Below are 12508 nucleotides of genomic sequence, written 5' to 3' on the forward strand. Positions count from 1 at the left end.
ATTTAGAAAACTGGTTATCGGTGCACGACATCCTTGTAATATTGAGAATGGGTGAGAGTATTTGTAACCATCCCAGCGACTAATGTCAACACGTACGCTAGGTGATAGCAGCAACAATCTTTGCAACCAACAGCTGGGAAGTGTATTCTAAGCAAGTTATGCATGTCAATTGTTACGCTAAAATCCTAACCATAATCTCCACATGTATGGTGCTCACAGAAATGCCGCAAACGCATTATGGTTGCACTGAATATCAAGTTTCCGAAACCGTTGTGAACGCTCAGCGACCGAGTGCCAAGCGTGCCCTTTAAAGTGAAGAAGAAAGGTGTATGGAAATGGCCTTATGAAATTAACTGCACCACGCATTGGTGAACAAATTTGGATATGTCCGTCGACATTGCCATAATATATATTGCACATCTGCATATTACTTGTCTTTCTTAGCGTCGTTCATATTTGACTAGATTTACAGTGTGAGACGCAATTTTTTTTTTGCCGGTGTTTTTTATAGTTGTCATAAACAGCAGTTGTGATGAAGGTACAGCCAAGGTGTCCCTGGGTCGACTCATCAGGCGCATTTTAATTCGCAAACTTTATGTGCACAACTATATACATGCCACAACATGCGCTAGGAGAGCCATAACGTTTTCAGCACAGTGCATCAAGTTACGCAAATGCCAAAAATTACGAAGCTCGGTTGCATAGATCTTACGAAACATAATCCATACGTTTCTGCTTTTTAACGTCGTTTGGACCTCCGAATTGACATTTTGCAAGGATACAGATATTTTATATCAGTGCTAGATGATTAAATAAATTAGGAATGAATAAACTGAGTTGAAGAGGCAACTTTGAAAAGCGTGAAACACAATTAGCTAATGTTGAATGAGTGTATCGCATTTCTTTACGTTCCTTGCGATAAATATTTTGCACGCCACACTTGTCTGGCGCAAGTTTAGATGAGTTTTCCTGACAAAATTTATTTAATGCCAGGCAAATGGCGTCGTATTACGAATAATGTCTATGGGCATATAAGATACACAATGTAAATGCCTATTAGCTTAATATATTTATGCACGAATAACATGTGTCGAAAAAATTCAGCAAATCTATTGCTCGGCAGAACTGAAATTCGTCACCCTGCTCTTATCAAACAACTCAGAAATGCTTCTCAACCACTTTGAGAATATTCATCTCTGCTTTGCTGCAGGGGAGGCGCTGTACCTGACGCCGCTCATTGAGGCAGGGAGGCTGGATGAGGCCAAGTTCCTTAGCAAGGTTGGTCGCATCGGAGCAGATCATGAGGTGCCCAGCTTCGCTGGATACATCACTGTCAATCCACAGTTCAACAGTAACCTGTTCTTCTGGTTTGTACCCGCGATGGTGAGTAAATAGTACTCTGACACACTTGCGCAGTATAGGTTCTGGAAGAAGTTTTCAGGCGTTCTCAAAGAACACCAACGCTAGTCCACTGCCTTTCCCAACTCACTATCTTTCTAATTAGGTGTGCTTCAAGACATAGTACGTTCTCAGATATTTCCCACTTTGTCATGCGTGAACAGTAGCCACTTATATACTACAACCGCAAGTTTCCTCATATCGCACGTTTACGAAGTTCAAAACCATGTTCGTCAGGAGCAACGTCAATTCTGTCTTATTTCTCTTTTGAAACGAATGTTTTATGAATGTTGAAAAGCACCGCAGTAATACAAAGCACAAATGTTTCTTTAAAAGGTTCTGCTCGTCACCGCACGAGCAAAAACAACTGCATTTACAAAGTATTTTGGCAAGAGAATTGCTTTAAAGAATCATAGTATCTGCGCATAACATTGCCAGAAATAAAAGCAACTCTATTAGTCCTTACAAGGCAACGCTGGCAGATGGGAAATGTTCTGAGAGAACTAGAGCCGACCAATGGTGCAGCCTCGGTTCCGTACCAGCCAGCCTCGTCTAAAGTGGCCGGCAGGGGTCAGAGGTGTATCGAGATTTGTAAAGGCATTTAGTAATTATTTGATTGGTTGGGTGATCGATTTGTAGCCAACTCTCAGCTAGAGGTGGCAGCAAAGTGATGTCGGCATCTGCGGCACTTGCGCCTACACCTCTCGCCTCTGCAGACTAACCCTGAGCACGCTCCGGTGCTGCTGTGGCTACAAGGTGGACCCGGATCGTCTTCAATGATGGGACTCTTCGTCGAGCACGGGCCGTACCGCTTGTCGAAAGACGGCGAGGAGGTCAAGTTCCGCAAGCAGACGTGGGCCCGTCGCTACTCCATGTTGTACGTGGATCAGCCAGTCGGGACGGGTTACAGCTTCACCGACTGCCAAAGCGGCTACGCTCGCGACATGACCGACGTGGGCCGCGACATGCTCGAGTTTCTCCAGCAGTTCTTCACGCTGTTCGGAGAGCTTGCTCAGAACGAGTTCTACATCACCGGAGAGTCATACGCCGGCAAGTGCGCCTAACTTGGACTTTGATATGTTGGACATTGAGAGTTCTTTACGTGCAATGTGCTGCCATCCCATAATGATGGGATACTGCAAGAGCAGATAAGCAATGAATATTAAGATAAGGAAACTAACAGGGAAAATGGTTACAGTTTCGTCCCAAGCTGATCACATGATATTTGTCTTTGTAAACTGTCTCAGTCTTTCCATAATTTAACAGTAAAATAATGAAGAAAATGATTAACAGACTTAAAACACTCACGATTGGGCATGAACGGATATACAGGCCCGAGTAGTATTCGCAGAGCATCTGACAAAGGATAGAGAGAGAAAGGCAAAGGAAAGACAGGGAGGTTAACCAGGGAATATCTCCGGTTGGCTACCCTGTATCGTGGGAGAGGCAAATGGATGCGATAGATGAGAGAAAAAGAGTACGAACAAAAAAAAAAACCACGCACAATGCAAAACTGTTTCTTTGGGCGCGGTCACACTGTCTGCGAATGCGTTACGTAGTGTTACACAGTGTCAACGTCCCACTATTACATTCTACGTCATACAGCGCACAGTCAGAACTTGTCGCAACTTGTAAAAACTTGCCACGACTTGCCACGGAGTCCGGTGTCCTTTAAATAACGCAGCAGTGCCTTCACAGCGGCTTGCGCTGATGCTCGTGTAGGCTAGTTTCCAAGAATGTTGTTTTCCGTGAGTCGGCGCTCGTCCACTTTGTGTCTAGAGTGGCTGAGAGGGCTGCTCTTTGCAAGTTGAGACGAGGGCACTCCCAAAGAAGGTGCGCGATCGTTTCGCTGCACCCGCAAAAGTCGTAAAGTGGGCTATTGGCCATTCCGATCGAAAGGAGTACGCATTTGAAAATGCTGCTCCAAGCCATTGAAGGACTGCAGTCTCGTCGTGGAAGATCGGACGGAATATGGAGCTGTAAATTAGGGTCTAGGGTGTGAAGGCGTGCACTTGTGAATTCGGATGAATTCCATTGAGCTAATGTTAGGTCACGCGCAAATGCGGAAAGTTTCTTCGCTGCATCGGCTCTAGAAAGAGGTATGGCAACGCAGCTAACTCCGTCATGGGCAGACCGGGCAGCTGCGTCAGCTCGATCACTGCCATGTACGCCACAGTGACTAGGTAACCAGTGATATGTTATATCGTGTCCTTCTTCAACTAGTCGACGGTGGACCTCTCTGATCTCTGCGACGAGCTACCCATGTGATCCATGGCGCAGTGCTGAGAGTACACTCTGTACGGTTGCTTTGGAATCACAGAAGATTGACCATGCATGGGTGGTTCCTCCTGAATGAAATGAAGAGCCGCACGCAAGGCTACCAGTTCAGCAGCTGTCGTTGATGATACATGGGACGTTTTTATCTGTATTTTGACGGATCTTGCTGGTATCACCACAGCGGCAGCTGAACATGTAGGTCTGACTGAGCCATTGATGTAAACATGTACGCGGTCACTATGCACCTCATGTAAAGTCATAATGTGGCCTGCTTCAGGGCAAACGAAGGCACGTTAGCTTTCTTCGTGATTCCTGGGATGGTGAGGTGTATTTCTGGTTTGGGCAGGCGCCATAAACGTGAGGATGGTCTTGCTGCTGGCATGTAGTTGGATGGCAACGAAGTACGCACCATTGGCAGCAATTATGTGACTTAAAGTTGTGTGTGGCCTCTCTGCAGGTAAAGAAGCAAGAACGTGTGAAGACAGACGGGCAATGTGCCGAATATGCGCCCAGGGAGCGTCGGTGGCTAAGTATACGTCGATATTGGGTGATCTCGAGCTATGACAATCGCTGCCGCTGTAGATCGACGTACACTTCGGAAGACCGAGAGACGTCCTTAAGGCTCGAGCTTGTAGTCCCTGGAGTACATGCAGGTTTGTTTTGCAGGTGTTGTTATTACAGGGAGGCTGTATCTTGCGAAACTGAGGAACAAGACATTATAAAGCTGCAGCACTGACCCCACCAATGTGCACCTTTCCACTCAAAAATCTGAGGAAGCGTGTTATTGCCGTTAACCTCCTCTTTAGATATGAAAGGTGCGGGCTCTATGATAGATCTCGGTCGTTATTTACCCCTAAAATGCGATGCTTCCGTGCATTTGCAATTGCTTGCCTATTGATACTGGCAGAGTAAGGCCTCACTGCCTTCCAAGTCAATGCAACATGGCAGCGTATCCCCGAAGACAGCTCTAAATTCGGTTTGCGCAAGTACAACGATGTTAATGTAGCTGAATTTTGTAGTCTTGATCATACCTGCAGTCGTGTTACAGCAGGCGCCCAGATACATGTCATCAGCATATATTGATACTTGAACTGCATTGGGCAAGCATCGAACAAGGCCAACGAGCACTAGGTTGAATAGTGTCGTGCTCCCCCCCCCCCCCCCCCCCCCCGACACCCCGCCTTGCGTTACTATACGGAATGTTTGGTGGCGAGTCGTAGTGCCATCCTCGGTCATCACGAAGATATGTCTGTCGGTCAAATAACTGCATAGCCACTTAAAATTGCGGCCACCGATTCTGGGTTCAGTCAGAGCCACTGTAATGGCAGAATGTACTACATTGTCGTAGGCGCCTTTTATGTGAAGGGACAATGCTGCAGTGAGTCGTTTTAGATGTTTTTGATGTTGAACAAACGTGACTAAATTGATCATATTATCTATAAATGAGCGCCCATGCCGGTAGCCAGTCATTGCATCTGGTTAAAGTTGTAATTTTCCAGGTACTATTCCAGGCGCGTCAAAACCAGTCTTTCCATTATTTTTCCCATGCAACTGACCATAGCGAAGGGGCGGGACGATGACAAATCTAACAGTGATTTACGAGGTTTGAGAAGCTGAACCAAGCGGCTGCATTCACGTTCACGTGGAACCAAACCGTTGCGCCAAGACTTGCTGTAATGATTTAGCAGCAGGAGTCGTGCTTTTTTCCCAAGATTACGCCGCACCATAGGTCACCGCCTAGACCAGGTGACGAAGAACGCCTGCAAGTCGCCAGTGCCGCTTCAAGCTCCTCCACCGAAAACATTAGATCTGCACGGGAGCCCCGAGACATAGGAGTGACACATGGTATAAGTGCGCGTTGTGGATGCAAGGCGGCAAGTCTTGAGCAAATTTCCTCAGCACTATCAAGCGCAAGTTTGGTGCAAAGCTAGAGATTTGAATGGAGCACGCTGTTGCGGTGATGCGCGAAGCCTACACACGACTCTCCATATCTGAGATAAGCGCTGACGTGGATCCAACGACTCACAGAATCGTTTCCATCTTTGAGGTTGTAGTGAATTAATGCGGCGCTGAATCATCTTTTGCATGCGCCTTGCCTCTATAATGTCGTGGATGGATTTAGTTGGGCTCTATCTTCCTTCAGCCCGCAGGCGAATCGCTCGTAGTCGCTGCAGCTCAGCTTCAAATTCGTCATATTTCAGAAAAGGCTAAAACCACGCGTAGCCTCTTGCATGGCTTTTTGAATTTCGTGTTCCAGACTAGAATGGTTCCCTTCCTGACATGCTTCCTGCTTCTGTGACTGAAATGCCAAACAGTCAAATCGTTGTAGAGTCGTAGAGGAGTACTTAAATATTTCCTTGATCCTCAGGTATGTGGGAATATGCTAACTTCCATATGCTTACCATTGCACGTTTCAAAACGGCGAGAGAGCAGGGTCAAACCTAGACATCTGCTGTATGTAAGTTCTCGTAAATATATCGAACTACCATCGTTGAGGCAACAAAGGTTGTGCTGAATGGCAAAGGAGGCTAGTCTATATCCTCTGGAGTCCATCTTAAAACTCCCCCAAAGCGGAAAGTGATCATTAAAATCTTCAGTGAGAATGGAAGGGCCAGGTGTCGCTGATAACACGGCGTGCAGTCGTTTCGAGTCGAAGCGATTTGAAGCTATGTAGACTGCGACAAGAGTGAACTTAAGCGCCTTAGTTTTTACAACAAACGTATTGGTATTGGTTGTCGTCGTGAGGTGGGGCTGGGTGCAATACGTATGTCGGTTCACATCTAATATTTACAGTTACTTTGCTCAGATCACCACAAGTTGAGGACATGAATGCCTCATAGCCAGCAACGCGGATGCTATCCTGAACATTCGGTTCACAACTTACCAGGATGGGAAAACGGTTTTCGAAGCCTAAGTGTCTAAAAGCTGAAATTATGGATTTGAGGCGCCGAGCATTCCACTGGAATAGAGACGATTTCTTGACTTCATTGTGAAAAGGCTGCGCGTAGTAGGCCATGGTGCTATGCAAATCTTTCAAACACTGAAATCAACATGTTCAGTACTTTAATTGCGCTACGAACAGCGGGAGTGTCCATGGATTTTAGTAGTAGATGCGTGAAATTCCTGAAATACTTTAGCTTCACAATGACTTGCAAATCTTGGACTCGTACGTGGTCAACTGTAGCGACATTGAACTTTAACTGGCGAGTCATGTGCTGTGGATCTAGTGTATTTGATGCCTTCGGCAGCGCTGGCCACACCTCACTTGATTAAGCCTCAATAACATGGCCGCTTTTTTAGCTGACATTCGTCGTCTTATTGGAGATAGATAGAAGAGAGGTGGCGTTGCTTGACGAGACATCTCCATAGAACCGGAAGAGGATTTCGTAGATTTTCGTTTCCGGGGACGATGTCGCCTTATTGCAGAGGCACCTCTGCGTGATGATCTGTCTCTAGCCATCTTTCTCAAGATTTTCTGCTCTTTCTTTAGGCATGGACAGTATATTGAGGATGCAGCGTGCGAACTTTGACAATTTGGGCACTTGAGCTCGGTTGCGCGAAAAGTGTCAGTGCCGTGTTGTTTGGAAAATCGTGGGCATACCGTTGAATTTCGGCAGACAGCTCTTACGTGTCCGATTCTTTGATATCTTCTGCACTGAACTGGTTTGGGTGCGAAAGGCCGTACCACATGCAGAAAGTGGCCGACCTTTACGTGTTATGGTAGGCAGTCACCTTTGAAGATGAGCCTTACACAGCTCGAATTGCCGAGGCGCCGAGCTTGCAGTAAGGCAGCGCCATCTATTGCAGGTTTGATTATAATTTGCAGGTCGCTTTCGCTAATTGACGCGTGAGTATCATAAACAACAGCAGTGGTGGTTTTGTTGTCTTAGTGAACGTGGTAGTTGACAATAATGGTGCCCAGGAGATTTACTGCCATCAAAGCATCGATTGCGCTTCGGCTGCGGACATGAATAGCCAGGATGCTCTTTCGGTTATTAATTCTGATATCCTTAATCTCTGCTGGGACAAGAACCTCCAGAAAAACGAAAATAGCCTGTCGAATAAGGCGGTTTAGGTTGTCCACAGATGTGTCAGGCACAAAGAGGCCGATGGCCTCCGCTGTGGCATGACAGTTAACTTACTCGACGAAGACCGTCCGCTGAAGTTTCTTCTCTTGGCCTTCTTGGTGTACCATTCTTTCGAAGCCTTCTTCATATGAGGCGTCGTCACTTGAGCAGGAGTACAACACAGTGTTCTCGCTGTCGACTTTACTTGGAAGGTAGTTTCTCTTCATCGGGCAGATTCCTGCCGATGTAGTCACGCCGCGTCGGCGTTCTGCCGACTCCACTTCTATTGCCGTAGCAATGGGAGAGGCGCCTCCCTGCAGTAAAACATGGTTATTTCCTTTGTCGTCCCCTGACAAGGAAAATAAGAGCGTAAGATTTATGGTTAGCGACCCTATGAATAACTTTTAACCTGTCACATCTCTTGCTCTCCCCCCTCTCTCTATGGTGTGTGTGTGAAGAAAACTAGGTGAATTGCTCACGCATGTGCTTTCGTGTGCAGCGAAAACGCCTCCCTTTACTCATGTGCACGCTGCGTGCTGCTTTGTTGTGTACTCTCAAGACGCAAAAATGCGTGCACTGTAGACAAACCACAGGAACAACCCGTTAATGAAGGGACATAATCGATGGCTATCGATGTATTAGGATTTAACGTCCATCCTAAGTACACGTTTACAGGCTCTCAGACCCCTTGGTGACATAACTATTTGATTTTAGGTAGGATAACTATGTCGGTTTCCTGTGTTGCGATAGGTGCGGCTGCTTTTGTACAAGTTGTGCCGTGCTGAGTGGATTGCATCTTGCCTAGCCCGTCTTACATGCCTTACGTATCACGCGCAGGCAAGTACGTGCCGACCATCGGCGCTTTGCTGCACCAGAACGCCGACACAATGCGGGTCAAGATTAATTTTCAAGGCATCGCCATCGGCAACGGCTTCACGGACCCGATAAACATGCTGGGTTACGGTGAGCTTCTCTACGGCTTCGGACTCATCGATCGTATCTCCGCCGACTACATGACGCGCGTCGCCAACCAGGCGGCCGACTGCATCCGCGCCGGCCTCATGCGAGACGCCGTGGTGCTGATGGACAGACTGTTCTTCAGCCTGACTCATGAACACTCATTTTACGAGAACGTCACCGGCATGCACTACTATTACAACTTGCTCTACGACACTGCACCTGAGGACAACTTCGCGTACAAGACGTTCGTGCAGAGACCGGAGCTTCGACGCGCCCTGCATGTGGGACATCAAACGTTTCACACGTCGCGCCACGTCGTGGCTTCTAATTTCGTGGACGACCTACTGCGTTCGGCCAGGCCACAGTTCACCGTGGTCGTGGAGGGCGGCTACAAGGTTCTCGTGTACAGCGGTCAACTGGATATGGCCATGGCCCCCACCCAGACGGAGAACTTCCTCTCTCAAGTGGCCTGGTCCCACGCCGCCCGCTGGAACCGCGAGCCGCGGACGGTGTGGCGCAGTGGCGATGGCCGCCACGTGTACGGCTACAAGAAGACCGTCGAGAACCTCAGCTTCGTGGTGGTGCGAAACGCTGGTCACCTCGTGCCTTTCGATCAGCCGAGGGTCTCGTACGAACTGATAACGGCGTTCATAGACAACAAGTGTCCTTTTGCAGCCTAGGCTTCTTCGTGTATCGCGAATTCCATAATTACTGCAGCAAACAAACACTGACACCAAGGACAACACAGGGGAAATTACGTGTGCTTAATAAATGAAATAAAGAAACGATAAATTAATAGAAATGAGAGTGGATGGAAAAAAAGAAACTTTCCGCAAGTGGGGAATGATCCCACAACCTTCGCATTTCGCGTGCGATGCTCTACCAAATGAGCTACCGCGGTGCCGTTTCCCCATTCACTTTCTTGGGTATTTGTGTTTCCTCGTAGAACCCTGGGAGTGTTAGCCAGCGCCACCACTCACAGACCTTGGTGGCGGATGTGGAACATCCTTTCTGCCGCAGGCGTCACGAGAACGTGATCTTTTTGGGTGAAGGCAAACGGTCAGCAAACCCACACATACTACCTGAAGGCATCAATGTTGCCGAATTCGAGACCCTCTTTATGCAATAAACGAGAAGAAAGGAGGTTAACCGAGGTACCCAATTTTTATTAGTCATATCATAAGAAGCCAACAAACACTGACACCAAGGACAAAATAGGGGAAATTACTTGTGCTTAATAAATGAAATAAAGAAACGATAAATTAATGGAAATGAGAGTGGATGAAAAAACAACGGCATGTGTGGGTTTATTGACCGATTGCCTTCACCCAAGAAGACCACATTCTCGTGATACCTGCGGCAGAAAGTATGTTCCACATTCGCCGCCAAGGTCTGTGAGTGGTGGCGCTGGCTAACACTCCCAGGGTTCTACTAACACACATAAATACCCAAGAAAGCGGATGGGGAAACGGCGCCGCGGTAGCTCAATTGGTAGAGCATCGCTTGCGAAATGTGAAGGTTGTGGGATCGTTCCCCACCTGCGGCAAGTTGTTCTTTCATCCACTTTCATTTCCATTCATTTATCGTTTCTTTATTTCATTTATTAAGCACAAGTAATTTCCTGTATGTTGTCCTTGGTGTCAGTGTTTTTTGGGTTCTTATGATATGACTAATAAAAATCGGGCCCCTCGGTTAACCCCCTTTCTTCTCGTTTATAATTACTGCAGGTATGCCGCTGGCTTCTGTAGCAGACGATTTCTTCAATGCTCCCGCAACAACTGTTTTCGCCTGCTCAAGATGACGTGCATTGTTGCTGCTGCAAGTCGCCGCTCTAAACACTGGTCAATATTGTATGCGGGCTGTCGTTGTCGAGGCCGCTGTGAAACTTAATCTCGCCCTGCGAAGAGTTTCCGCTCAAGATTGACGCGCACTGCGCTGCGGAGTATGCACCCCATGCGTACTTGCGGCTGTCAAGGTGTATGGACAGGGGGACCTTCTTCGAATGCGCTGCATTTAATTTTACATTTACAATGGCATATATCTATTATAACAGGATCTAAAACAATGGCCAATTTAGCGCATCTTCGCAAGGTAAATCAACTGACGCGCGTATCTGACGTTAGGAGGCATAGAATGCGCTAGTATCTTTTGTATACACGTTCACGTGTGAGCCCGGCACATCTCTTGAATCAAGCAAGCTCGCGTATCGTTTTTCTTACGTCTTAATATTGTGTGCTGTTTGCTTTTGGTTGAACGTACTCTATGTGAACGTATGTCAGCCTCGGAAAAAGCTTCCACTAGACATGATATTAACCTGAACCCGATAATTAGCATGCGCGCAAATTATTGGGTTCTGGCCATGCCCTAAATTTGTGCATTGATTATAAGTTTTCTGTAAGAGATCGATAGGGGAGAGAGGCCTTATGATCAAAAGCTGTAAAAAAACAGAAAAGTAGCTCGATTTAGCGGTAGAGTCAAATGATTTCACAATAAATAACTTATTGCGATGTCGCCAAAGCGCACGCTCTTCCCAGATGAAACGACAGGTAATTGTGCTACGTAAACAACGGATCAATCAGTGTGTCGTGCGTTCAGCTATGTTTGTGGCGCAGTTGTTGCGTCCGGAACACACCTGTCGACGAAAGCAATTGAGCATCGTTGGGCAATATGTCGACCCAGTGCGTTCCATCAAAAATGTAGCCAGCACACGCTAACGGCAACGAATCGCAGAGACAAAGCACTCACTACAGGCTACATCTCAAACTAGAAATTTGCATTAGTGCGAGCCATGCATGTGTGGTCGTGTGCGCTACGCGCACTGATCTACGATTATGCGGATAGTGGCCACATGACCATAGGTCATTGCAGATAATGTGCAAATGGATCCTTCGCCAGTGCCGATAAGTGCCGACAACTAAGCTAATTGGTGTACCACCAGAACTCAGGTACGCACGGCGCAGAAAGCGCATACCCAAGTAAGACAAAGTATAAAACAATGGGCGTATTTTACAGCAAAGCCGTTATCCTCACGCTGGTCGGCATTTTCGTGTCTGTCCGTCAGAAGATATCATCGTCAGCAATGGCTAATACTCCCCCCTCCCCCCGCCTTAAGCAAGCAAAACATGCAATGGCTCATTCCCCTCGCAATGCAGAGGCTACAAGCGCTCATCAAAGGGAAGCGAACAGTGCCTGCAGTCATTAGAATCACGCATACAACGTACAGAACAGCGTACGTTTCAATAAAGAACTAGCTCAAAACAAGCATCTATCATCATCAGCAATGGCTCATACCACCGTAAGCAAGCAAAAATGAAATGGCTCATATTGTGGCGCTGCTTGGCGTTGGCCGGTGATGGCTCTCGAGGTGAACAGTGGTGGCAGCGCATGCTGCACAGTGAAGTGCTGGCGGACCAACTCAGGGCTGTCCAGAGGGCCCGTGTGATGGCAGAGGGGCTCGGCCTCTCTGTACCGACGTGGGAGCGGCCCGCATCAGTCCCAGACTGATCCCTCAGGACCAAAATAAAGTTTTTCATACCATACCATACCATATAGCCCGTAAAATAGTAAAAAAACATGTAATGGCTCGTACCCCCGTAAGGCAGAGACGACATGCGATCAGCATTGTGAAGCGAACAGTGCATACGTTCACTGAAATCGCGCATACAACACAGAGAACAGCATACGTTTCAATTAAGAACAAGCTCAAAACAAACATCCGAGCCATCAATAAAGCATCGCACACGCCCCTCAGCAATTGTAGCGGTGCTTTTGCAACAGCTTCGCTGGACATCCACTTTAGCAGGGCT

The 12508-nt window shown here is 47.4% G+C and overlaps 2 protein-coding genes across 2 annotated transcripts; both read left to right on the plus strand.

Annotated features, from left to right (window-relative positions):
- Positions 1–1164: 1164 nt before the first annotated feature.
- On the plus strand, positions 1165–3057 carry LOC126531116 (venom serine carboxypeptidase-like). Its single transcript, XM_050178518.2, has 2 exons — positions 1165–1383; positions 2115–3057. The coding sequence occupies exons 1-2, from the start codon at positions 1165–1167 to the stop codon at positions 2460–2462; spliced, it is 567 nt and encodes a 188-aa protein (XP_050034475.2). The 3' UTR covers positions 2463–3057.
- A 5500-nt stretch (positions 3058–8557) lies between these two features.
- LOC129384895 (venom serine carboxypeptidase-like) lies at positions 8558–10405 on the plus strand. The gene has a single exon (XM_055070505.2). The coding sequence runs from the start codon at positions 8558–8560 to the stop codon at positions 9380–9382; it is 825 nt and encodes a 274-aa protein (XP_054926480.1). The 3' UTR covers positions 9383–10405.
- Positions 10406–12508: the final 2103 nt, after the last annotated feature.

Source organism: Dermacentor andersoni, chromosome 5 (genome assembly GCF_023375885.2).
Source record: "Dermacentor andersoni chromosome 5, qqDerAnde1_hic_scaffold, whole genome shotgun sequence".
Classification (NCBI taxonomy): Eukaryota; Metazoa; Arthropoda; class Arachnida; order Ixodida; family Ixodidae; genus Dermacentor; species Dermacentor andersoni.

Bases quoted from the DNA above. Each gene is read 5' to 3' on its own strand.
- LOC129384895 (XM_055070505.2), top strand. From the start codon at position 8,558: ATGCCTTACGTATCACGCGCAGGCAAGTACGTGCCGACCATCGGCGCT.
- LOC126531116 (XM_050178518.2), top strand. From the start codon at position 1,165: ATGCTTCTCAACCACTTTGAGAATATTCATCTCTGCTTTGCTGCAGGG. The intron at 1,384-2,114 runs GTGAGTAAATAG...TCGCCTCTGCAG, and splicing joins TCTGGTTTGTACCCGCGATG to ACTAACCCTGAGCACGCTCC.